Here is a 27,929-nt window from a genome sequence, read left to right as displayed (position 1 = left end):
GCCTGGCCCTCACTCCAGACCGACTTGGAAGTTCCTGGCCCGTGGCAGGGGAACTGGACACCCACGGAGCAGGATCTTCAAATGTGGGCCTAGACTCGGGTCAGCCATCACGATCAGCACTGGAAAATAGCCGAAACGATGCCGGCAGAGAACGTGGGGTTCCACACACTGAAGACAGTTGTATCAGAAAAGCTCGGTGCTCGGGGTGTTCATGCTGGGTGGGCGCCTGAACTGCATTTCTGCCCCCCACCCCTTGCAGTTTAGCCGCCTCCACACACATTGGCTCTCCCACTGAGCTGGAGAGAGAAACCGGGTCTTTGTGAAAGTGACGATCTCATCGGAAAAGGGCCGAGTGTGGAAGCCTGTGCTGAGGATGACCAACAAGTTTTTCTAGTCGGAAAACAGTAGAGTAGGTGGAAGCAGAACGTGAACTCAGACACAGATTGTGCAAGCTGGGGTGGGGCTCCTGGGATTACAACCACTGCTTCTCTAGAGATAAGGTCACTGTGCCCCGACTGGTTTGCAGGGTTAGCTGGAAATGAGGATGTTGCATCTGGAGCAACCATTTACTCAAGACTTTACAGTGCAGGCAAAATTCCTTCAAGGAAGGAAAGAAGATCAAAATCTACTTCCTGGGGAGCGTCGAGGGAAGCTGGAGGCCTGTCACAAAATGACCTGTTATTGTCTTCCACTTCTTTCTCCCAAATACACACCTGGCACTCAAGATCAACTGTGTGCCAGACAATGCTGGGTGCTGGGAAGCCAAGGGCGGGTAAAATGCTTCTTCAAGATGCTTACAGTCTGGAGGTTGAGATAGGTTGGCAATCAGGTGATTATACTGTAATGAACTTAACTCATTTATAGAGATGAATTTAAAAACTTCAGGAATATGTGTTTAATGTTTTTTTTTCTGGGTTTCAGCTTTGGTGATGGCCTGGGAGAGGCGGAGTGAAGAAAATGGAAGGACTTGATGTTGGATAGAGAGGAGTGGGGAGAAACCCAGGGGTTGGCGGGACTGCTGGGAACACTCAGAGGGATGGCGACAACAGGTATAGCACTGGCAAGGCTGGCTGATACTTGGTGTCATTCCCAAGACTCCAGAGCCTCTCATCCCAGCCACTCCTCCTAAGAAACTCTTTATTGCCAATATCTTGGGAACTGAAATGGATGGTCACCAAACCATATTGAGAGCAGAAACAACCCTTAGGAGTTAAAGAGATGGGGAAAAGGCTTGATTTGCCCTCGGTTATTACCTGACTCCAGCCCAGCCTCTTATAGTATATACCATGTTCCAGATATAGATACAGTATAGACCATGGCTGAAATAGTAGGACCGATTCTAGGACCTGTCTTAGCCAGTTTCTCTTGCTCTAATGTTTACTGGCCTAGTCCCTCTTGTCTGGTCTTTAGTGATTCCTGTGAAAAGCTGCTTCTCATCGGTTTATACTTCTTCTTTCATTTCCCTCTTTGTTTTCTCCCAGGCCACTCTTAACAGACTGAGCCCTGGTCAGAACAGACTATAATTATCAGCTTCCCATTCCTCTGTGGTTTGTAGAACCCTGGATCCCGTTGCCTGTTTTAGCATCAGCCTTGAAGTGCTGATTCACATTTAGCTTGAGGCCCCATATTGTTATCTCTTCCTCTCTTTTCTGTCTCTTCCTTTCAACCCTTTCCTGTCTTTGTGTAGTGTCTCCTTTTCTTCTTTTTTCTATTCTTTGCTTTTCAGTATCCTAATTTGGCACTTCCCCAGTGGCGGCATCAGCCCTACCATCCTAATCCTATACCTCTATCTCTAGTGTATATTCCAGCCGCTCAGATCACCCAGACACTTGGGGTGAGCACTTGTTCTAGGCCCTGAGGGGAGTGATAAAAGAAGGCTGCCATGAAGAGTTAGGGCACATTTAAGTCACTCAGGAACTTTTTTTAAAGCACTCTGTGACTTTGGATATAGCAAATATGCATAGAGGGGAGAAGATGGATAGATTAATGGATAAGTAAATCCTAAAATAGTCCAAATGTAAAACCACATCCACTGGGCTTAGTTTGTGGACTGGTAAAGTTAGCAGCAAAGGGAAGAGCCAGCCCACAGATGTGGTGAAATCCAACTTGGAACCTATAAGGGGTTTAATTACAAATAGAAAAACAGTATGATAATATACATTCAGTTTTATTTGCTTTCTATCTCTGGCACATTATTCTTAGGGTTTTTTTTCTCTCTCTCTCTCTCTCTTTTTTTTTTTTTTTTTTTTTTTTGTGGTACAGGGCCTCTTATATTCTAGGCAAGTGCTCTACCACTGACTTTCATCTCCAGCCTCCCCCACCCCTCTTCTTTTTTTTGACCCCAAAGTCCTATTGCAGATCTAAGAACCGTCTTGAGAAGGCCACTGGACTCAGGAAAATGTTCAGTTGGAGGCAATGACCTAAAGGAGAAGACAGTTATATCCATAGTCAGTAACTTTGTGTGTATGTGTGTCGGGGGTGTACTGAGCATTGAACCCAGGGGCACACTACCACTGAGCTATATTCCTGGCCCATTTTTTCATTTTTTATTCTGAGACAGTCTCTCTAAGTTGCCCAGGCTGGCCTTGGACCTGCAATTCTCCTGCCTCCGCCTCCCAAATTGCCGGGTCACAGGTGTGCACCGGTGTGCCCAGCTATGATCAGTAACTCTGCCTCCCTCCTTTTCTTTTTTTTGGTGGTACTGGGGGTGGAACCCAGAGTCTTTCTACCTCCGGGCTATACTCCCAGACCTTTTTTATATTTTATTTGGAAACAGGGTCTCACTAGGTTGCTGAGAGCCTCACTAAGTAGCTGAGGCTGGCTTCGAACCTGTGTGATCCTCCTGTCTCAGCCTCCCAAGCGCGGGGATTACAAGCGTGCGCCACCATGCCCGGTAACCTCCCTCCTTTCTTACTTCCTCAGGGCTCTTGGTTAAGTATGGCTTTGTCCTGGGTGTATGGGGAATGGAGGTCGGGGTCTTCAGTGTATCAGTATTATAGGCACAAGCCCAGGACTTGGTGGCAAGGACAGATCTTGAAATGGCCATGAGCCAAAATTAATGTCACAAGGCTCCAGGAAGTGAGGGCAGGAGGCACAGTGAGTGGCCTTCGGCTCTACTGCACCGTGAGTGTAGACAGAGGCAGGGTTCCATCTAACTCTCTAGCATTGTCTAAGGTGGCATTTTGGGGGTGGGAGCTGGGAATTAAACCCAGGGATTTTACCTCCGAGCTCCACTCCCCAGCCCTTTTTGTTCTTTATTTTGAAACAGAGTCTCACTGAGTTGCTTGCTAAGTTGACCAGTCTGGTCTCACACGTGAGATCCTCTGGTCTCAGCCTCCCAAGTACTGGGATTACAGGCGTGCAACACAAAGAGCTTGAAGGAAAGCGGCATGCCCAGGAGCATGCTGGCCTTTCTGAAGCTATTTTTCCCGTGGCTTTGACTTAGGACAGCACTGATGTGTGCCTGGTTCAGATCTGCCATTTCCACCATCTTGGCCTAAGCGGAAAACAATACAGTGAGGTCTGCCCAATGCGTATTTGAAGGGGACCTCGGGATGGCAACATGATAGGGTGGGGGTACACTACAGAGGGAAGGGCAGGGAGTAGACACATGGATGTTCTAAAGAAGACAGTGGTTTTCCTTGTCCCTTGTCCTGTCAATGTTTGCATTCCCAGGTGATCCTATTTCAACCCTTCATTTGAGAGGACTCACGTTATTTATCCAAGAGATATAAGCAGAGACCCGAGTGAAGACTGTAGGCTTCCTGGAGACATTACAACCCAGGCTGGACACAAAGCTGGTCACTCCGTGGACAGCATACTGGCCATTCACCAAGCAGTGGAGGGGACCCCCAGAATCACCCTGTAGGGAGAAGAGGCAGAGTCCTAAAGCTCCAGATCTTGTGCTCTCTGGCCTTCACTTTTGCTTACAGTCTGCCCACCCCCACCTCTGTTTGTGATGTTGCAAAGCTCCTGTTCAAACCTCCACTTCTTTCATATCTGCACAATCAAAATGAAGCTCTGCTTCCTTTCTAAACACGGTATTTCTTCCTTTCCTTTGTAGCACTCATATCATGTTCTACCTAGTGTTTTGGTTTCATAGTTTGTTTATGCCTCCCGCGTATCTATGAGCTTCCTGAGCCAGGAGCTGTGTCTCACTGTGTCAGCCCTCTCCACAATGCTAGTACAGGAGCCTTCTGTTGTTTGTTTTTGTGGTGCTGGGGATGTGGTGCAGGGCCTCGCCCATGCTAAGCCCACACTGAGCTATATCTCTAGCTCAAATATAGAACTTTGAACATCTTAAATTCAAACAAACAAAAATTCTAGAAAGAGAAAACCAAACCTGTAGGAAGAAAATTATCAAGAATAAACATTTTCTGAGCCAAAGGTCTGGAGTTTTCAGAAAAACTTCCCAGCCAGGCGTGGTGGCATATGCTTGTATTCCCCGCGCTTGGGAGGCAGAGACAGGAGGATCCTGCAGGTTCGAAGCCAGCCTTGCTGGCTTAAGAGACCCTGTTTCCAAATAAAATATAAAATAGGTCTAGGAGTGTAACCCATGGGAGTATAGCACGGAGGTAGAAGGGTTTTCAGGAACCCTAGTACCACACACACACACAAAAAAACCAAAACCAAAAAACTTCCTAAATGTTCATCACAACGAATGCAAATGGATCTGTACCAAGACATAGACCACTAAGAGAAGACAAAACAGCTAGCTTAAAAATTAATGGAGGCCGGGCATGGTGGCGCACGCTTATAATCCCTGCGCTTGGAAGGTGGAAACAGGAGGATCACGCAGGTTCGAAGCCATCCTCCATTTAAGAGACCCTGTTCCCAAATTAAAAATATAAAATAGGTCTGGGAGTATAGCTCAGAGGTAGAAAGCCTCTGGGTCCCACCCCCAGTACCATACACACACATGCGCGCACACACACACACACACACACACACACATCAGGTGAAAGTGGTGCTCTCTGGAGAGGGAGAACTAGGGGAGAATTAGCAGAGCTAGATAATGCAATGATTATTCTTTTCCACTATTGAGTTAAGCAACTTTATATGTATAGCTTTAATAAAAATTAAACATAAAAAAAGCTAGCTAGGGAAAGAGACCAAATGTTCAGATTAGAGACATTTTTTTAAGAGAGGAACTAGCTGTCCCAACCCTAACTGCGGTTTAGGAAAAGGTGTTTTCTTTAGATTATTGTAGTAAACAAACAAACAAACAAAAAACCCCAAAACAAATCTCTTCCACTGATATCCTAATAGGGATTTGAAAGTATTTCAGGATTTCCAGGAAGATGGCGACAGAAAAGCGGCGTTTATGAGTCCCGCTAACAATCGATCTCTGTTACCACAAAATCATCGCCTTTCATAGCCAGAAAACACCATCAGCAGAGAAATAAAAAACGGTAAATACAAGGGACAGAGGAAAAGAGGGCTGAAAGAACAACCAGACACCAGAAAAGAAACCAGCCTGCATTGCCGCGGCCAGAGCTGCCACGGCGCCATCTTCCCTCGCAGCACCAGACTCCAGAGAGGAGGGGGACTCAGAACGGAGCTCAAAACCAGAGAGGAGATATGCCAGCCTCATGGCCAAGGACATGCGGCAGCAGCATCATACTGCTGGCGGCAGTGGCAAGTTCACTGGACGACTCCAGATCAGCGCTCTCAACAAGCCACCAGGTTCCAGAAAGGAGGGGTGGACAGCGAGCTGAGGGGAGCAGTTGCGGAACAGCCGGGTGTAACTCAGCAGTTTTTTTGGTGCAAGGAGCATCTAAAGCTCCCAGGGGCCGGGCTCAGCACACCCTGCAGGGACTCAGATTGGAGGTCAAAACCAGAGAAGAAATATGTATGCCAGCCTCACGGCCGAGGGCGTGGCAGTGGCGCCATATTGCCAGTGGCGGCAGCAGCGAGTTCACCGAGTCCACTACAGCTCCATCAGTGCACTCAACAACCGTGAGTCAAATTGCGGCCCCTAGAGGAGAAATCCCAGTACTGCACTCCCAGGGACTTGCACAGATAGTCTCCCTGGGTCGAAGGTTTTTTCAGTCCAACCCAGTGGGGGAGTGGCAGTGGCAGAGATATCACACCATAGTTGCAGCTTCCCGTGGGAGAACACCCAGCCTGGCACCCCCCCCCCCATGGTCTAAAGCAGCCTTGATTGACTCCCTGGATCTGAGACTTTGTGATACAACCCAGTAAAGGAGTAGTGGTGACTGAGATACCACAGACTCGAGATCCAGAGCACCTTAAGTGAAGTCGTAGTGACCCAGGGAAGAACCTAGAAAAGGCACAAACTTCTGAAATCATGAGAAAGAGAAATAACAATGGAGCAATGAATGCCCACAACCCCACAACATCAGAACCTGCTAACACAGAAATTCAGAGATCTCTAGAAGATCAAATCAGGAAAATAACTGTAGAAATAATAGAGGACTTTTGAAAAGAATTCAGAGAGCGTCAAAAAGAGATAAAGGATGCAATCATTGAAGTAAAGGCATCAATTCAAAGTATAAACAACAGATTAGACAACATGGAGAATAGAATCTCACTCCTACAAGATGATCACTCCCAAAATAAATGCATAGTCTCTAATTTAGAAAAAAAATCCAGCAGCAGGAATCTGACACTGAAGAAATATGGGCCCATTTTAAGAGAGCTAACCTAAGAATAATTGGAATAGAGGAGGGAAAAGAAGGTGAAACCAAAGGGATCAACTATCTCTTCAAGGAAGTGATAGCAGAAAATTTTCCAAACATAGAGCAAGAGGTCGATACACAGGTCCAGGAAACTTATAGAACTCCCTTTAGACAGGATCAGAGAAGAGGATCCCCATGCCACATAATTGTCAAAATGACTAATGTAGAGGCCAAGGAGAGAATCTTAAAGTCAACAAAAACAAAAGGCTAAGTGACTTTCAGAGGCAAACAAATTAGAATCACTCCAGACTTGCCGTGAGGCAAGGCCGGTGTTGGGTCCTTCGAGGCTGGAATCGGAGCCTGCCAAGGGGTTAGGCCAGTGCTGGGGCCAGCGAGGCTGGGACTGGAGCCTGCCGTGAGGCAAGGCCAGTGCTGGGGCCTCCAAGGCCGGGATAAGAGCCTGCCGAGGGGTTAGGCTGGTGCCGGGGCCAATGGCCAGCAGCGGAGCCTGCCGTGAGGCAAGGCCGCTACTGGGGCCTCCAAGGCCAGGATTGGAGCCTGCCAAGGGGTTAGGCCAATGCCGGGGCCAGCGGCCAGCATTGGAGCCTGCCGTGAGGCAAGGCCAGTGCTGGGGCCTCCGAGGCCAGGACTGGAGCCTGCTGAGGGGTTAGGCCGATGCCAGGGCCAGCGGGGCTGGGATCAGAGCCTGCTGTGAGGCAAGGCCGGAGCTGGGGCCTCTGAGGCTGGGATCAGACCCTGCTGAGGGGTTAGGCCAGTGCCGGGGCTGGTGGCCGACATCTGAGCCTTCCATGAGGCAAGGCCACTACTGAGGCCTCTGAGGCTGGTATTAGAGCCTGCCTTGAGGCTAGGCCGGTTCTGGGGCCACCGAGGCCAGGATCGGAGCCTGCTGAGGGGTTAGGCCGGTGTCGGGGCCAGCAAGACCAGAATTAGGGCCTCCCATGAGGCAAGGCTGCTGCTTGAGCCAGCAAGGTCTGGATCAGTCCACCGGGTAGCCAGGCCACTAGTGGGGCCATCAAAAATGGGATTGGTACTTGCAACGCGGCATGCACAGAGAAATATTGCAGAAAATAAAAACCAGATGCTTCCCCTAATCAGAATAACTAGGAAGAAAGGGGCAACAGGAAGAGGTCGAGCTATAGAAAGGGCCCTATAGTGAAGCAACTAAGGTGACCAATCAGAGGGTATGGAATAGGGGAGGATGGAGCCTCTTTAAAATGCAGGAGGTACATAAACAAATGTATCAAAGTTAATCACCAAACAAGCATGGGATCAAGGGAGGGGGAGGGAATGGGATGGGGGCTGGATGAGGGCTAATTGGATGATGTGTGCTTGTATATCCTCTCAAGTATTGTGTTCCAATGTGATATATGATTATAATGCACCAATAATAAAAGAAAAGAATCACTCCAGACTTCCCAAACCAAGTCATGAAAGCCAGAAGAGCTTGGAATAACATGTTCCAAACTCTGAAAGAAAACAACTTCCAGCCTAAAATTTCCTACCCAGCACAACTATCTATCAAATTAGATGGGGAAAAAAGAAGCTTCCATGACAAACAGAAACTGAAGGAATTTATGTCTTCAAAACCAGTGCTAGAGAAAATACTCAAGAAGATTAACTGCAAAGAAGAGAAAGGTAATACACGCCAGAACCAAAGAAACAAGATTTTCCCTCCAGCAGACAACTAAGCAAAGAAGAATAAGCAGTATCTCAAACAGAAATAAAATCTTAACATGTTAGGAATTAAAAATTATCTCTCTATAATCACACTGAATATAAACGGCCTCAACTCCCCAATAAAAAGACCCAAAGTGGCAAAATGGATTAAAAACCAGAATCCACCCATCTGCTGCTTACAAGAAACACACCTTACAAGTAAAGATAGGAACAAACACAAGGTAAAGGGCTGGAGCAAGGTAATCCATGCCAATGGAACTTGAAGACAAGCAGGAGTAGCAACTATGATATCAGATAAGTTAGACTTCAAACCCATACTTAGTAGAAGAGACAAAGAAGGTCATATTTTACTGGTAAAAGGAATAGTCCAACAAGAGGAAATAACAATAATCAACATCTATGCCCCAAACATAGGGGCAGCTACTTTCATAAATCAAACTCTTTGTGACATGAAGTCACACATAAATCCCAATACAATAATACTGGGAGACTTCAACACACCTCTCACAACACTAGACCGATCTTCCAGACAAAGGGTCAGTAAAGATGCCTCAGAACTAAAGAACACCATTAACCAAATGGACCTGTTGGACACATATAGAATATTTCACCCAACTACAGCAGAGTTTACATTTTTCTCAGCTGCTCACGGAACCTTCTCCAAAATAGATCACATCCTGGGACACAAAATGAGCATTAGCAAATTTAAAAAATGTTACATACTTCCCTGTGTCATTTCAGACCATAATGGAATGAAACTAGAAATCAACTATAAGAAGACCCAGAGAAACAACATAAACATATGGAGACTGAACACCACACTTCTGAATGAAGAATGGGTCATAGAAGATGTAAGAGGTGAAATCAAGAAATTGCTAGAAACAAATGAAAACAAAGATACAATATATCAAAACCTTTGGGACACTTTGAGAGCAGTATTAAGAGGAAAATTTATAGCACTGAGTGCTCACATAAGAAAAACAGAAAATCTTCAAATAAATAACCTAATGACACACCTCAAAGCCCTTGAAAAGCAGGAACAATTGAACACCAAAGCCAGTAGAAGACAGGAAATTATTAAAATTAGGGCCGAAATTAACGAAATAGAGAATAAAAAATACAGAAAATCAACAAAACCAAAAGCTGGTTTCTTGAAAAAATTAACAAGATCGATAAACCACTAGCCACCTAACTAAAAAAAAGAGAGAATCAACCCAAATTATGAAGATAAGGGATGAAAAAGGAAAAATTACTACTGACAGTGTAGAAATCCAGAGGATTATCAGAAACTACTTTGAAAAACTATACTCCAACAAAATGGAAAATCTGGAGGAAATCGACAACTTCCTAGATCAAAAAAACCTTCCTAAACTGAGTCAAGAAGATATAGAACACTTAAACCAACCAATAACAATCAAAGAGATTGAAACAGCAATAAAGAGCTTACCATCAAAGAAAAGCCCTGGACCAGATGGTTTCCCAAGTGAATTCTATAAAACCTTTATAGAAGAGCTAACCCCAATACTCCTCAAACTATTTCACAAAATAGAAAAAAAAAAAGACTCTCCCAAATACATTCTATGAAGCCAACATCACACTAATACCCAAACCAAATAAAGACAGTTCAAGGAAGGAAAACTACAGGCCTATATCTCTGATGAACTTGGATGCAAAACTATTAAACAAAATACTAGCAATACACATTCAAAACCACATCAAGAAAATCATACACCATGACCAGGTAGGGTTCATCCCAGGGATGCAAGGCTGGTTCATCATACGAAAATCAATCCATGTAATTCACCATATAAACAGAACCAAGGACAAAAATCACATGATCACTTCAATAGATGCTGAAAAAGCATTTGATAAAATTCAACATCCATTTATGATAAAAATGCTGCAGAGAATTGGAATAGAAGGAACATATCTCAACATTATTAAGGCAATCTACAATAAGCCCACCACCAACACCATATTAAATGGGGAGAAACTTCAAGAATTCCCCCTAAAAACAGGAACAAGACAAGGATGTCCATTATCACCACTTCTCTTCAATATAGTACTAGAGACTCTAACCAGAGCAATAAGGCAAGAAAAGGAAATCAGAGGAGTACAAATAGGAAAAGAAGAACTCAAACTTTCACTATTTGCAGATGACATGATACTATATTTAGTAAACCCAACAAACTCAACCAAAAGGCTTATAGAACTGATCAAAAATTTCAGCAAAGTATCTGGATACAAAATCAATCTTAAAAAATCAGAAGCTTTCCTGTACACCAACCATAAATCCACTGAAAAAGAAATTCAGAAAACACTTCCACTCAGGATTTCCCACAAAAAATAAAATACTTAGGAATAAACTTGACCAAGGAGGTAAAAGATCTCTACAAAGAAAATTATAAAACACTGAAAAAAGAAATCAAAGAAGATCTTAGAAGATGGAAGGATCTTCCATGTTCATGGATAGGCAGAATAAATATCATTAAAATGGCCATCCTCCCAAAAGTGATCTACAGATTTAACACGATGCCCATTAAACTACCAAGATCATTCCTCACAGACATAGAAAAATCAGTCCTTAAATTTATCTGGAATAACAAAAAGCCCAGAATAGCCAAGGTAGTTCTCAGCAACAAAATCCATGCAGGAGGAATCACAATACCTGACTTTAAGCTATGCTACAAAGCCATTGTAATAAAAACAGCATGGTACTGGCAAAAAAACAGATATATAGATCAATGGAGCAGAATAGAAGACTCAGAAACAAGTCCACACGCTTTCAGCCAATTGATTTTTGACAAAGGGATCAAAACATACACTTGAAAAAAGATAGCCTGTTCAACAAATGGTGTTGGCAAAACTGGTTAACCATATGCAGAAAATTGGAAATGAATCCCACTTTCTCACCCTGTACAAAAGTCAATTCAAGATGGATCAAAGACTTGGAAATCAAACCAGAGACCTTGAAGCTCCTTGCAGAGGGCATAGGTCCAACACTGCAACACATAGGCACAGATAAACACATTCTCAACAAGACACCAAAGGCACAACAAATTAAAAGGCAAATCAATATGTGGGACTGCATGAAACTGAAGAGCTTCTGTTCAGCAAAGGAAACTATCAAGAACCTCAACCGAGAGCCAACAGAATGGGAGAAGATTTTTGCCACCTACACCTCCAATAGAGGACTAATATCTAGAATATACAGAGAACTCAAGAAACTCAACACTAAGAAAACAAAGCATCCAATAACAAAATGGGCAAATGTACTAAATAGACACTTCACCAAAGAAATTCAAATGACCAATAAATGCATGAAAAAATGCTCAACATCACTGGCAATCAGAGAGATGCAAATCAAAACTACCCTGAGACTTCACCTAACCCCAACTAGAATGGCAATCATTCAAAACACAAACAACAACAGATGCTGGCAAGGATGTAGAGAAGTGGGAACTCTAAGACATTGTTGGTGGGATTGCAAATTAGTGCAACCACTTTGGAAAACAGTATGGAGAATCCTCAGAAGAATGGGAAGAAATCTACCATTTGATCCAGCAATACCACTTCTGGGTACCTACCCAAAAGAAAAGAAACCAAACTACCAAACTAATGCATGTGTATCTATGTTCATAGCTGCACAATTCACCATAGCCAAACTACGGAACCAGCCAAGATGTCCATCAACAGATGAATGGATTACAAAACTGTGGGATATGTACACAATGGAATTTTACTCAGCCATTAAAAAAAACTCAATTACATCATTTTCAGGGAAATGGATGGAACTGGAGGACATTATGCTAAGTGAGATTAGTCAGTCACAAAAAATAAGAAAGCAGATGCTTTCCCTAATATGTGAGAGGTAGGGAGAAATGGGTCATAGGAGGAACTCTAGATGAAAAAAGCAATCCTATAGAGGAGCAAACAAGGCAACCTAAAGGAGGAGAAAGGAGGGGGGGAAGAGGAAAATCTCTAAAACACACAACGTACTTAAACATATCGAAGTCAACCACTAAGCTAAGCAAGGGAGGGAGGGACGGGGAGGAAATGGGGTGGGAATTGGGTAGGGGTTAAATCAGTGATGTGTACATGTATGTACACCCAAGTTTTTTACCCCAATATGATGTATGAATATAATACACCAATAAAAAATTAAAAAAAGAAAAAAATAAACAAACAACAACAACAACAAAAAAGAAAGTATTTCAGTGCTAGAGGAATGGAAGATAATTGAATTGCATGTAATACTACTGTCATGTCTAATTGACCTGAAAAGATTGAGGCTCAGAAGACAATGGAAAGTATGGCAGAGGATTTTAGTGTCCAAGGAAGAATCAAAACAGAGTATAATGGGAATTGGTCATTTGAACTGGGAGGGGCCCGCTCTTGAGGAGAAGAGGACTCAGAACTCTGTAAGCCCAGATAACACGAGTTGGGAAACTCCAGTGGGAGGAGACCTACAGTCACAATTGTCTCAGAGAATAATCAATTGGAGTGGCAGCCCGAAGAAAAGTACTGTCGTTTTTCTGACTTCTAGCCTTAAGGGAGGTGTGTGAGTTAACTCAGAAAGCTTAAACCTTAGGAAAGTATAGGCTGGTGAGGACCTAGAAGAGGTTGCATTGTTCCTTTGTCTGTCTCTCTTTTATTTTTATTTTTATTTTCCAGTACTGGGGATGGAATCCAGGGGCATTCTACTTCCGAGCTACATCCCCATCCCTATTCTTTAGTCTTTATTTTGAAACAAGGTCTCAGTTGCTGAGGGCCTCACTAAGTAGCTGAGGCTGTCTATGAACTACTATCCTTTTGTCTCAGCCTCCCAAACACTGTCTCAGCATTTCGTTGTTTGTTTGTTTATAATGGAAGCTGAACTCAGGGACATTCTACCTCTGAACTACACCTCCAGCCCTATTTTATTTTTACTTTGAAACAGGGTCTCGCTAAATTGCTGAGGCTGACCTCAAATCTGCAATCTTCTTATCTTAGCCTCCCATCTCTAAGAAATTTAAGTTTTAACACTTGGTAAAGTCACAGGAACACTGGGATGAGTTGGTCACCTATTTCCATAGTTCTTGGGGGTAACAAGAATCACTTCAATCCTTTCATTCTACTATTTCACCCAGCCGCCAGCCTCCTGCTAACAAATTCTCTTTCTCCTCCATGTATCTTGGACCTGCAGTCCTGTTCTATTGCCACCATCATGCAGGAAAACCCAGCTCTGGAGTAATCCATTTCCTGTAGCTGGGTCTTTGACTAACATGGAGTGAACTATACACCCATGTAGTTACTGCCTGGTCTCTAACCTCAGCATCTTGGAGAACCATCTTTTCCCATTTGCCTTAATTATTCTAGGTGAATACAACCTTTGCACTTTCACTTTCAGCAGTCAAGCTGACTCTTCCTAGTTAATGAGTAATCAGAAGCAATAATACAGAGCACCTACTAATGTCCAGCTACCAGCCTATAAACTCTTTTACATCCTCGAGAGCGTCTGGCTTCCCTCTTCCTGGTCAAGGCTGGCTCCACCTGTGCTCATGTTTCTTCTCTTCCTTCTCTTCTGGGACCTTGTGCCATCATTATTCCTCTTCTCTGACTCTACAGATACTTCCTCTCTGCCTATTAATGCACTCAGTTTTCTTCCCTATTTAAAGATGACTCCCTCCATGACTTTCTGTCTTAAGATATTAGACTTTTTTCCCCCTCCTGCATCCAAGAGTCTTGGAGGCATAATCTACACTCCCTGCTATATTCTTACTGCGTGTGTGTGTGTGTGTGTGTGTGTGTGTGTGTTACTGGGGGTGGAACCCAGGGGCTTTCTACCTCTGGGCTATACTCCCAGACCTAGTTTTATACTTTATTTGGAAACAGGGTCTCACTAAGTCGCTGAGAGCCTCACTAAGTAGCTGAGGCTGGCTTTGAACCTGCGCGATCCTCCCGTCTCAGCCTCCCAAGCGCGGGGATTACAAGTATGCGCCACCACGCCTGGCTTCTTACTGCCTTTTTCTCCCTTGCCCTTCAATGGAGCTCCTGCCCTCACCACGCTACAGCAACTGCCCTTGCCCCGCTTAACAGTATCCAGCAGTACATGATGGGCGTCAGGACTTGCTGGGCTTTTGTAAATCCTTGGTGCATGCTTTTCTCTTACTCTGCTTGCCCTTTCATGGCCCTTACTGGGTTTTTGTCCTCTGCCTGTCCCTAATGCTCTCAAGCATTCTTTTTTTTTTTTTTGGTGGTACTGGGGGTGGAACCCAGAGGCTTTCTACCTCCGGGCTATCCTCCCGGACCTATTTTATATTTTATTTGGAAACAGGGTCTCACTAAGTTGCTGAGAGCCTCACTAAGTAGCTGAGGCTGGCTTCGAACCTGCGTGATCCTCCTGTCTCAGCCTCCCAAGCGTGGGGATTACAAGCGTGCGCCACCACGCCCGGCTTCAAGCATTCTTATCGCATAGTTCATCCCAACCCACTGCTTTCTTCTCATTCAACAACTTTTCCTTGGGCATGTGTGTAACCTCATGTGTCTCTCTAACCTGACTTCCTCCCCTGGGCTCTCTTTTCTTATATCTAACTTTTTACTGGTTAGATACACCTGGATGTCCAAATTCTATAAATCTCATCTCATTTGAGGCAGCAACTCTCTACCTTAAACCACTTAAACAAGCTGCCTGAAAATCTACAGAGCCTCCCTCCTCTCCATTCCTGCCCCACCACTCTAATTGAGGCTCTTAAACGTCTTGTCTCAGTCATCGCAACAGCCTCCAGTGTTCCTCTCTGTTTCTCTTGCCCTCCCCAAAAAAGCATGCTACACTGTCATCAGAGAACGCTTCTGAAAGGCAAATCGGATCATTCTGTTCTGTTTACATGTCTCCAATGGTTTCCTAGTGCCTAGGGGATGCAGGTTATGTTCCTAAACATGGCAGCGGAAGCCCTAAGTCAGGTGGCCCCTGCTTGCCTCTCTAGTCTCATCTCTTCACATTTCTTAGGATGGTAAGAGTAGCCCAACAAGTCAACAAATTATAAAGGGCTAGCCGGGCGTGGAAGCGCACGCTTGTCATCCCCGCGCTTGGGAGGCGGAGACAGGAGGATCGCACTGGTTCGGAGCCAGCCTTGCTGGGTTAAGAGACCCTGTTTCCAAATTTAAAAAATATAAAATAGGTCTGGGAGTCTAGCCTGGGCGTATAAGGGCTTCCAGGAACCCCAGTACCACCGAAAAGAAAAGAAAAAAATATATATATATATGGCTAAATAGTAAACATCTCAGGCTTTAGGGGCTATATAATCTCAGTTGGAACCTCTGTATTATAGAACAAAAGTAGCTACAAACACTCTGTGAATGATCAACTATGATTGTGTCCCAGTGAAATGTCATTTGTGAACACTGTAGATTGGCTTATTTTTCATGTCATGCGCTATTACTTTTTATTTTTTAGCCATTTCAAAATGTAATACATTTGTAGCTCATGGGCCATACAGGTAGCGGCTGAACTTGGCCTGTGGGCCTCCAGCGTCTGCTCTGCTCTAGTTGTGGGGAGCACCCAATAATTCACTATGTGTTCTAAACTGTTTATGGGCCTGGTACCTTTATTCATGCTGTTCTTTTCCAATGAATGTCTCAGCCCCCCACCCCTTTTTCTGCCTGGCTATGCAACCGTTACACATCACCACAATTTTTTTCTTGGGGAAGGCAAGTCTTTTCTGAGTCCAGCAGGTAGCACTTATCTTTGGGCTCCCACATCACCTTATCTACATCCTTACTATAGCAGCCACACTGTATTCCAAATCCTATTGTATACCTCTCCTCCACTTGATATCCTTTGATTCATTTTGTATCCTAGCATAGTACAGTGTGTGTCTGGCATATAGTAAATACACAATGAACATTTATTGAGCTGCATTAAGAAACTGTGATACGGTTTATTGTTCATTGGTCTTGTCTAAATAGAGGAGAACTCTATTTTATAAACACTATTATGAGAATATTTATGTACTTTCCCTTACCATACTTACCTGGTAATAGTCTACCTACTGCTGTAAATCCTAGTAGTGTAAAGGAATGGCCACAGAGGAAGTTCAAGAGACGTTGGAGAGCCGAGTATAGTGGCACATGCTTGACATCCCAGTACTCGGAAGGCTGATTCAGGAGGATTGCAGGCTTGCAGCCAGCCTCAGCTATTTAGTGAGGCCTTACAACCTAGTGAGACCCTGTTTCAAAATAAAGAATAAAAAAATTGTGCACCTCTGTAATCCCAGCAATTTGGGAGACTTAGGCAGGAGGATTTGAAGTTTAAGGCCAGGGTGGGCAACTTAATAAGATTTTGTTAAAAAAAAAAAAAAAAAAAAGGCCGGGCGTGGTGGCGCACGCTTGTAATCCCCGCGCTTGGGAGGCGGAGACAGGAGGATCGCGCAGGTTCGAAGCCAGCCATGCTGGCGTAAGAGACCCTGTTTCAAAAATATAAAATAGGTCTGGGAGTGTAGCCCGGAGGAAGAAGGGCTTCCAGGAACCCCAGTACCACCAAAAAAAAAAAAAAAAAAAGCCAGCCGGGCGTGACGGCGCACGCTTATAATCCCTGCACTTGGGAGGCTGAGACAGGAGGATCATACAGGTTTGAAGTCAGCCTCAGCTACTTAGTGAGGCCCTCAGCAATTTAGTGAGACACTGTTTCCAAAGAAAATATAAAATAGGTCTGGAAGTATAGCCTGGAGGTAGAAAGCCTCTGGGTCTAACCCCCCCACACCAAAAAAAAAAAAAGACAGGTGTGGTGGCACACAGTTGTAATCCCAGTACTTGGGAGGCTTAGACAGGAGGATCACAGGTTCACGGCCAGCCTCAGGTACTTAGTGAGGCCCTCTACAATTTAGCAAAACCCTGTTTCAAAATAAAGAATAAACCGGGTGTGGTGGCACACACTCGTAATTCCCGCGCTTGGGAGGCGGAGACAGGAGGATAGCGCTGGTTTGGAGCCGGCCTCGCTGGCTTAAGAAACCCTGTTTCCAAATAAAAAAAAAAAAAATATATATATATATATATATATATATATATATATATATATATATAATAGGTCTGGGAGTGTAGCCCGGAGGTAGAAGGGTTTCCAGGAACCCCAGTAACACACACGCGCGCACACACACACACACACACACACACACACACACAATAAAAAATCAGGAGGCTAGGGATGTGGCTCAAAGGTAGATTGCCCCTGGGTTCAATCCCCAGCACCAAAAAAAAAAAAAAAAAAAAAAAAAAGGCTAGGAATGTAGCTCAGTGACAGAACACTTCTGGGTTCAATCTCCAGTACCTTAAAAGAATCTAGGTCAGCTGGGCATGATGGCTCACACTTGTAATCTCAGCATTTGGGAGGCTGCGACAGGAGGATCGCAGTTTGCAGCTAGCCTCAGCCTCTTAGTGAGGCCCTTTGCAACTCAGTAAGACCCTGTTTCATGCCGGGCGTGGTGGCACACGCTTGTAATCCCCGGGCTTGGGAGGCGGAGACAGGAGGATCGCGCAGGTTCGAAGCCAGCCGTGCGCACTGGCTTAGGAGACCCTGTTTCTAAATAAAAATATATTAAAAAAAATAGGTCTGGGAGTGTAGCCCAGAGGTAGAAGGGCTTCCAGGAACCCCAGTACCACCAAAAAAAAAAAAAAAAAAAAATAGGGCTGGGTGTAGCTTGGAGGTAGAATGCCCCTGGGTTTCATTCCCATTACCCCCCCCCCCAAAAAAAAAAGAATTTAGGTCATAGCCAAGTGTGGTGGTACATGCTTGTAATCCCAGTACTTGGGAGGTTGAGCTAGGAAGGATCATAGGTTTGCAGCCAGCCTCAGGTACATAGTGAGGCCCTCTGCAACTTAGTGAGACCCTGTTTCAAAATAAAGAAAGAATAAAAAATAGGGCTGGGGGTGTAGCTCAGAGGTAGAATACCCCTGGTTTCCATCCCCAGTACCACAAAAAAGAAAAGAATTTAGGTTATAAATTCTAAAGAACACACACTTATACTAACACACAAATGTTGGGCCATATACAAGCTTTTGAGGTGGGAAATTTTTTGTGTGTGAAGACTTAAAGAAGTTTATTAGAAAGATAGAAATACAGAGGATAGGTACAGCTCCATACCAGACTGGCATGGAGGGATGACTCAAATGAATACACCCGAGGTGGGGAAATTAAGCAAGACAAAAAAAAATTTTTTTGTACTGAAATGGAACTGAGGGGTGCTCTATCATTGAGCTACACTCACCCGTATTTGCTTTGAAATAGGGTTTTACTGAGTTGCCCAGGCTGACCTTGAACTTGATATCTTCCCGGCTCAGCCTCCTGAGTAGCTGGGATTATAGGTGAGTGGCACCCTAGCCAAAAAGCAAGACATTTTAAGAGTTCTTCAACTTCTACTCAAGAAAGCCCAACTTTCTGTGAGAATTATTAGCACAAATCATTTTCATTCGGATGCCAGAACTGAAAGTGGAGTGTGTATGTGGACACCAGAGTAGGTGGGGAATGGGTGAGCAGAGGAGGAGGCTTGAGGACAGAGAGGGGAGGGTGGGGCAGGGCTTGAGGACAGAGAGGGGAGGGTGGGGCAGGGCTTCTGAGTCCATCTGCATGTGTTCACCTGGCATCCAGAGCGAACTCCATCTCCGCCAGCACACACCATGGTCCTCTTCACAGTGGAGCCCCAGTAGGAAGAGCTGGAGCAGACAGTATAGTCCACGCTGGGCAGGTAGGCCTGCTGCAGGGTCTGGGCCAGCTGCCCATTGGCTAAACAGGATACACAGCGTTGGAAGTCACCTCCAGGTGCTGTTCAAGGAAAATTTCTTCCACACCCTGCAAGCTTTCCCACGCTCTGGTGAAACCTGGACTCAGGGCAGGCTCCTTCTCTCTGTGTTTATTGTTATGTCATGGAGCCTTCCCTCTTCTTTCTTTCTTTTTTCAGGGGGTTGAGATAACTGGGGATTAAACCTAGGGCCTTTTTCTAGGAAGAAAACTACCATGGAAGTATAGCTCCAGCCTTTTTAATTTTACTTTGAGAGAGGTGCTCCCCAAGTTGCCCAGGCTGGCCTGTCTTCTCTCTTTATAGGGCAGCTTCCTTCAGGGAGTCACCCTTGCTTACTGTTCTCAGGCTCTAAACCAACAATCCTACACCTGTTTCTCATGTATAATTTAGTTAAGAAATTAGAGCCAGGCGTGGTGGCACATGCTTGTAATCCCAGCATGTGGGGGGCTGAGACAGGAGGATCCGGGTTCATGGCCTGCCTCAACTCCTTAGTGAGGACCTTTGCAACTCAGTGTGACCCTGTTTCAAAATAAATAATAAAAAGTAGGGCTGGGGTTATAGCTTGGAGGTAGAATGTCCCTGGGTTCCATCCCCAGTACCGCAAAAATAAATAAATAAATACAATAAATAAAAAGAAAAGAAAAAAGAAATTAGAGTGGTCTTATTTGTAAATAACTTATCTGTTCTGCTCCTTACACTGTAAACCCTACAAAGCAGAACTGGGATTGTGCACACCTGTTTCCATATCCCCCCCCCCCCCCAGTATTGAGAATTGAACCAAAGGCCTTGCACAGGTTGGCAAGCTTTTTTGTTGTTGTTGTTCTGGAGATGGAACCCAGGGGCTTTTCTACCTCTAGGCTACACCTCCAGACTTATATATTTTATCTGGAAACAGGGTCTCACTAAGTTGCTGAGAGCCTCACTAAGCTGCTGAGGCTGGCTTTGAACCTGCGATCTTCCTGTCTCAGCCTCCCAAGTACTGGGATTACAAGCGTGCGCCACTATGCCTGGTTTACCTCGGCTTTCTGAGTGGCTGGGATTATAGGTGTGCACCACTGTGCCCACCCTGTTTCCATTTATTCAGAGCTTGCTGCAGCCTTCTCTTATCTGGCTCTGGATTTTTTCAAAGCCTTCGCACGTGTCTTATATATTTTTGGGTCATTATAACAACCTTTTCATTAAGAAGTTGAACCACAATAACATTAAATGAACTGAGAGGAGAGCAGAGCTGGATTGGAAGCAGGTTTCTCTTAGCTCCTGGCTTTCCCAGTAGCCTGGCTGCCCACAGTAAGGCTTTGCCTCTCTTCTAGAGATCCAAATACTGTCTGGTGTCTGACAGGCTTCTGTGCCGAGCTTAGTGTTTCTGCCTTCCTACTATCCCCCATCGCAGCCCTCCTGCCTTTCCATATTATCTGAATAGCATGAAAACCTTCCCATGATGATCAGAGCAGGGCTGAGGCCTCCTCCGCTCCTGACTCACCTGGATCTACAGCTCTCCCTGGCTCATTCACTCCCTCTGAGCCCAGTGCCTGTCCATGGAGGTAGTACGGTGACATAATGATCACCAGAGTGAGAGCCAGGACGCCTGCTGTGTGCTAGTCTTGAGGCCAATCCTAACCTCTTTGGGCCTTTCTTCATGTATAAAGTGAGAGGCTGGTACTCAGCACTCCTCTTACTCTTTGCTAAATCTTTTTTTGATCCTGAGTCTAAGAATCTTTGACTTGACTATTCCCACAGCCTATTCTTAGGTTGGCTTAATGTATTGGTTATATTACCTATGGCTCCTTAGATTGGTGGTCTCTAGCTATACACATCTAGAACAAGCCACCTAAGATCCAGTGGTGGATGGCTCCAACGTAGATGACTTACTCCTGGTCTTGCCCCAGCCTGTGATGTAGCAGGGACTGTTGTTAGCCAAGATGGTTCCCGCCTGGGGCAGAACACCCAGCTGGACATAGCCGTTGAGGGTAACGCTCTGGGCCAGGCGCAGCAGGGCTATGTCGTAACTGCAGGAGGAAAGGAGATGGCTCAGTTGCGGAGCCAGGCCTGCCCCATGGCAGCATCTGCACTGGCTTTCTCATAACCTTTGTGCCCCTTGGAATCGGGGACAGTGACTTTGAAGGAGGGCGCTGACTTGCTAAGCACGTGCGCGTAGGACATTACGTGTTTAATAGCAGCATCTGCTGGTGGAATGTTGCTATTGCAGCCTAGCTCTGACCTCAGCAACTCTGGGAAGTGGAGAATGATGAGAAAAAGAGCAGATGGTGTGATCCTGGAGGGAGTTCTCAAAGAGGAAAGATGGAAAAGACTGCGCAGTTCTGAAAGTCCTGCAGAAATATACAGACTATTTGAATTCATACCCATTTCCATATTCTACAGAGTTGACCTTTTTTTTTTCTTTTTTTTTCTCAGTACTGGGGAAGAACCCAAGGCCTTGTTCATATTAGGCGAGTACTCTGCCATTGAGCTAACCCCATAGTCCTGAACACCACTTAAGTGGCTTTTTCCCCAAAAGTTTATAACTTGTTCTTGTAGTTTTCCTATGTAGGAATCACTTTAAGAAATTTCCTTTTGGTTACAATTCCAGTACTTGGGAGGCTGAGACAGGAAGATTGCAGGTTCGCGGCAGCCTCAGCTGCTTAGTGAGGCTCTCTGAAACTTAGTGAGACCCTGTTTCAAAATAAAGAATAAAGCCAGGCATGGTGGATCATGCCTGGAATCCCAGTATTTGGGAGGCTGAGACAGGAGGATCACTGATTCCCGGCCAGCCTCAGCTACTTAGTGAGGCCCTCTGCAACTTAGTGAGACCCTGTTTCAAAATAAAGAGTTAAAAATAGGGCTGGGGGTGTACCTTGGGGGGGGTAGAATGCCCCTGGGTCCAATCCCTAGTACTGAAAAAATAAATAAATAAAATCCTTTTAGGTCTGAGGACATGGCCCAGTGGTAGAATGTATGCTTAACATGCATGAGGCCCTAGCCCTGGAATATACTGACAGAGTATATTCCATAAAGTGAATAATAAGTATCATATTTGTGTGTGCGTCCCATGGTACTGAGGATTGAGCCCTGGAGTATTCTACCTTTGAGCAACATTCCCAGCTCTATTTTATTTTTATTTTGAAACAGGCTCTCCCCAGGTTGATGAGAGTCTCACTACTTGTTGAGGCTGTCCTTGAGCCTGTGATCCTCCTGTCTCAGCTTCCCAAGTAGTAGGATTACAGGGGGGGGCACCACCACACCCAGCTAAATAACAATATTTTTTAAAAATCCAGAAACAAGCTCTACAGAGGGCTTCACATAATTGAATCATACAAACCTACTTACATCAAACAAAACCTAAAGATCTTCAGAAATTCTCGAGCCCTCCCAAATTTAAACCTCACGGTCATCCTGGATAAATGAGCCAGCTCATCACTCCCTGAAGGACATGGTGCCTCCTTAGACAAAGGCCAGGCTGCAAGCTACCAAGTTTCAGGCAATGTGATCTCTTCTAGCTTTGGGGAGAACAAGCGAGACAAGACAAGACCCCTCTAAACCCACGTGCTGGCCAGTCATCCTCCTTCCAGCCCAGGAGCCCAAGCCTTGTCCCTACCCGGCAGCCACGTTATTGCTGTTCCAGTTTGGGTGCACCACGATCTTCTGCACCCTCACGGCCTGCTCGGTGCCATCGTTCTGGTTCAGGTTGTGTTCTCCCACGACCACGCGGAAGGTCATTTGGCTGGAGGGAGAGAAGGAAGCCCTGAGTGATCCAGGAGAAGAGTTGGAAAGCCACCTTTCATCATTAGGACAGGTACCCACCTTACCTAGCCCCGGCAAGGAGGATGAACGATCCTCCAAGATGAGGGAAGAGCAGACTTGCTCATTCCCTACTTTACTAAGTTGTGGGATTAAAAACACCTGTCAACTTCATTACCCAGTTTATTAAACTGAACATCATAGGCTGCATACCTCATAACCTGGGAAACGTGTGGCGAGCCTCGCTAAGTGAAATCTTGGCTCTCAGCCGCAGAGGGTAGTATAAACTTTTGGACTAGGAGTGTGTGTGTGTGTGTGTGTGTGTGAGTGTGTGTGTATATGTCACTAGGGATTGAACCCAGGGGCATTCTACCTCCGTGCTACACTCCCAACCCTGGTTTTTTTTTGTGTGTGTGTGGTACTGGAAATGGAACCCAGGGACGTTCTACTTCTGAGCCACACCCCAGCCCTATTTTTTATTCTTTATTTTGAAAAAGGGTCTTACTAAGCTGCAGAGGTCCTCACTAAGTATCTGAGGCTGGCTGCAAACCTGCGCTCCTCCTGTCTTTGCTTCCCAAGTACTGGGATTACAAGCCTGAGCTACTACGCTTGGCCCCAGCTCTATTTTATTTTTATTTTGGAACAAGGTCTTGCTATGTTGATGAAAAGTCTCACGATTTGCTGAGGCTGTCCTTGAACCTGAAATTCTCCTGTCTCAGCCACTCCCAAGTACTGGGATTACAAGTGTACACCACCATGCTCAGATATGAACTAGTAATTCTTTTTTTTTTTTTTCGGTATTGGGTATGGAACCCACGGGCATTCTAACTCCAAGCTATACCTATTTTTAATTCTTTTTTTTTTTTTTTTTTTGGAAACAGGATCTCACTGAGTTGGAAAGGGCTTCACTAAATAACCAAGGCTGTTCGTGAACTGTGATCCTCTTGTCTCAGCCTCCCAAATGCTGGGATTATAAGAGTGTGCCACCATGTGCGGCTGAACTAGTCATTCTTAAAGTGTGCTCGTGGGGCCAGCAGCATTAGCATCACCTTGAAGCTTATTAAAAATGCAAATAATCAGGCCTCACCTTGGAGGGGCCCAGCAATCTGTGCCTTCTAGACAATTTTTTTTCCCTCTGGTACTGGGGTACTCCTCTACCTTTGAAGTAAAATCCCCAGCCTCTACTTCCCTCCCTCTCCAATTTATTGGCACCCAGAATAATTCTATCGCCAACCTATTACACACAGGTCACCCTCTCTTAAGTTTTGTTTTGTTTTGCTTTGAAACAGTGTCTCGCAAATTTGCTGAGGCTGGCCTGGAACCTGTGATCCTCTCATTTTAGCCTCCCAAGTACTAAGATTACAGTTGTGTACCACCATGCCTCTTTTTACTTTTTATTTTATTTTATTTTTGTGGTACTGGGGGATGGAACTCAGGGGCATTCTACTACTGAACTACACCCCAGCCTTATTTTTTATTTTTATGTTGAAACAAGGTCTAGCTAGGTTGATGAAAGTCTCACTACCTGTTGAGGCTGGCCTCAAACCTGTGATCATCCTGTCTTAGCTTCCCAAGTACTGGGATTATAAGCATGTGCCATCATGCCCAGCTTTACTTTTTTTTTTTTTTTTTTCAGGTCTGGGGATAGAACCCTAGAACCCAGAGGCATTTAACCTCTGAGCTATACCCACAGTCCTATTTTTTATTCTTTATCTTGAAACAGAGTCTCACTGAGTTGCAAAGGGCCTACTAAGTAGCTGAGGCTGGCTGCGAACCATGATCCTCTGGTCTCAGCCTCCTGAATGCTGGGATTACAAGCGTGTTCCACCATGCCCAGCTCTAGCTCTACCTTTTATTTTGAGAGAGTCTCATTAAGTTGCCCAGGCTGGCTTTGAACTTCTGATCCTCCTGCCTCACTTTCCCAAGTAGCTGGGATTATAGTTGTGGGCCACTGCACCTGTCTATTCCAGGTGATCTTGATACGTGCCCAAATTTGAGAACTATTGCTCATGACAAATAAAAAACAGTTACCAATCCTATGTTGACTAGGCACTTAAATATTTACTCAATCCTTACAACGACTGTATGAAGTAGGTATTATTAACCCATTTTAAAGATAAGAGAGTGGAAGAATAGAGAGGCTAAGCTGCCCAGGGTTATGCAGCTAGACGATGGTGGAATGAATTTGGACCTGAGCTTTCTTTCCTGACTCTCAAACTTGTATATTTTTCTCTATGCTACTTCCTCCGTGAACTCCCAGCACAAATGGGCTGGGCCACGGCCCACTGCCTGTCCCCTTAAAGTCCTGCTCTGGGAAATCAAAGTTGCATATTTCTCTTAAAAGTCCAGCTCCTTCCCCACCCAGGGGCTCAGAAAAGCTGGTCTTTGTTTTCTCACTAGTCCACGCAGTGAGCAGCTGTCATCACCCAGTTCCGTCTGATGAGGGTCCCTCCACAGGTGTGATACCAGGAACCTCCAGACAAGTACTGGAGGGAAATCTAGACGGAGAGGGGAGAAAGGAGAGATAGGTTGGTATTTCCCACAAAGCTTTGCCCCAAACATGTCACCTTAGATTCATGACATTCCTCAATCTATTCTGCAACCTTCTGGACTAGAGAGGTAAAGAACAGCTTTCCTCTGACCTGACAATTGCTATTGACTGGCTGGTAGTGGCTGCCCAGAGTGCACTGTGGAGAAAGGTGCAGATGCCTCTGGGGTCAGCTGGAAAGTGCCCATCGTTTGCTGGTTTGCAGTGCCCATGGATGGGGCACAGCATGCATTGGGAGGCACACACGGCGGATGTATTTGGTACCCTTACTCTAGGTTGTTGCAATGGGTCTTGGACCCAAGTCTTTTTGTCCTGTTCCATCCTGGAAAGGAAACAAAGACGAGCCCTGGATCCTTCATCTAAACGCTACAAGCCTTTAATGTTTTCAAGAAATACCCTGTCCCTTCCCCCACTCGAGGGAAGACTTAGAAATGCTAATGAGATGTTGGTTTCTATCAGCTCATGTTCCTTTGTATTACACAATAGCTCTACTGAAAATTAGGGCTCAAGCTGTTTTAATTTGAACCTAGCTGTAATTGCACTGCTTCCTCTCAAAGTGTGTCTATTCACTAGTAGATTTGCCAGCTTTATACATTTAGACCTGCCTAAGTCAGGGCAGCTGCCCTGTTAGGAAAGTGGCCACGTTTTTTTTTTTCCCCCAATGGGGACTGAACCCATGGGCATTCCCTTAGAGCTGCACCCTCAGTCTTTTTAAAAATTTTTTATTTATAATTTTTTTATTATTTTATTTTATTTTTTATTTTTTGCAGGTCTGGGGATGGAAACCAAGGGCATTTGACCTCCGAGCTACATCCCTGCCCTATTTTTTTATTCTTTATATTGAAACCGGCTCTCACTGAGTTGCAGAGGGCCTCACTAAGTAGCTGAGGCTGTCCGGAACCACGATCCTCCAGTCTCAGCCTCCCGAATGCTGGGATTACAAGCGTGCGCCACCACGCCTGGCTAAATTTTTTTTTTTTTTTTTAAATTTTGAAACAGGGTCTCATTGAGTTCTGAGTGTCTTTGCTAAATTGCTAAGGTTGATTTCAAATCTGCAATCCTTCTCTCTCAGCTTCCCAAGTACTAGGATTACAGGTGTGCGCCACCATGCCTGGTATAAATGACACCTCTTTAGCCAAAAAAAGAAACATATTGGAATGTGCATGCATTCCACCTGTGAGTGCAGTGCTGAGTTCCCGGAAACGTGTGTGTTTTGTGTCCGTGGAATCCAGAACTGAGTCCTGCAAGTGTGTCACAGCAGTGTCTCTGACAGTATAAAAGAAGACTGCGTCTGGGTGTATGCCTGGGAAAGCATGGCTGGTGATTAATCCCCTCCTCTAAGCCTTTTGCATTTAGAAATCTCGCCTAAGCCTGGTCCCATCCATCTTTAAAATCTAGAATCTAGACAATTGGAGAGCTGCTTGTTGACAAGGACACACACAGCTGTACAGAACACTTGTGGTGAGTACACAGCAACTCAGATGCGGGTGAAAGTCTGGGCAGCAAAGGAACACCCACCTGAGAGGGCCAGGAATTCCTCTGGGCCTCAGCCCCTCCGACTACCCGAGCATTCGTTTCTGGAAAGTCCTGGGTGCTGTGTCCTTTGTGGGGCAGAAGCAGAATGAGAGATGAGTCAGCATGGGGTCAGCGGGGTGGGGCGGGGGAGTGGCGGGTGTGCTTTGAGGGATGTTAGCCTTGTCTGCAAATTTACAGCTCTTCCCTAACAAAGAGGGGCCCAGTTGTGAGTTCTCTGCGCCCCTTTTGGAAGCTGGGGGCCCGAGTGCCTTCTGCTTCCCGCTGGAGTCCCAGAACCTGGCATGAAGAATCCATTTGCAATCACCAGGCTAGGGCTGCCGGTCTCCTTGTGGTCTTAGCTTGCACAAGGTCACCCCTTGGCTCAAAGGGCTCCTTTTCCACTTTGGTGGGATGTTGCCGGGAGCAGGGACAGCGGCACACATCTCAGCCAGGCACCCGCTGAGGATGTCCTCCTGCCAAGGGGGCTGGCGGGGAGGCCCAGGAGCCTCAGAAGAAGCTTCTTCCTGCTTCATGGCTCAGGGACACCCAGAAGGGTCTTACATGGCTGGTTGGTGGTCCTGATCTTTCCTATCTTGCACTTCAGAAAAATAAAATTTTTGCTATATTCTCAGCAGAGTGTCCCACCCTCTTCTGGGATAGGGAGCTGGTCTGGGCTTAGAGATGGCTTTTTGACCCTCTGACCAAATCCCCTTCCCTATAGAACCCAGGAAAAAGATCCACTCACCGCAAAGGACCAGTGTGGCGAACACCAGGAAGCGCAGCATGTTACCAGCGGAGTAGACCACTGCCCCTTGCCATGAGCCAGGCCCTCTTTATACTCCTCTTATCAGCAGCTCTGCTGACCTTCTTCCTGCCAGCTGGCAGGGCTGCGGGTGAAGGCAGGGAAACCACAGGTGGCATGGAAGTACAAATGAAAAGATTTCTTTTCAAGTAAACGAATTTATCTGTTATTCAAAGACAGAACAAGGTTGGAGCTCAATTAATCATCTCCTTCTAGTT

At 45.3% G+C, this 27,929-nt stretch overlaps 1 protein-coding gene across 1 annotated transcript; it reads right to left on the bottom strand.

The window, feature by feature from the left end:
* Positions 1 to 9: 9 nt before the first annotated feature.
* On the bottom strand, positions 10 to 27,715 carry CELA1 (chymotrypsin like elastase 1; the record flags this gene model as incomplete). Its single annotated transcript, XM_080704887.1, has 9 exons — positions 27,655 to 27,715; positions 26,913 to 26,995; positions 25,244 to 25,344; positions 22,704 to 22,829; positions 20,981 to 21,117; positions 18,950 to 19,095; positions 3,713 to 3,862; positions 3,355 to 3,496; positions 10 to 119 (listed from the first exon to the last, which is right to left on the bottom strand). Exons 1-9 carry the CDS (start codon positions 27,692 to 27,694, stop codon positions 10 to 12), a joined length of 1,035 nt encoding a protein of 344 aa, XP_080561013.1. The 5' UTR covers positions 27,695 to 27,715.
* Between the last annotated feature and the right edge of the window lie 214 nt (positions 27,716 to 27,929).

This window comes from Muscardinus avellanarius (assembly GCF_963383645.1).
Source record: "Muscardinus avellanarius genome assembly, chromosome: 11".
Taxonomy (NCBI): domain Eukaryota; kingdom Metazoa; phylum Chordata; class Mammalia; order Rodentia; family Gliridae; genus Muscardinus; species Muscardinus avellanarius.
This window is presented reverse-complemented; position numbering and strand designations above follow the sequence as displayed.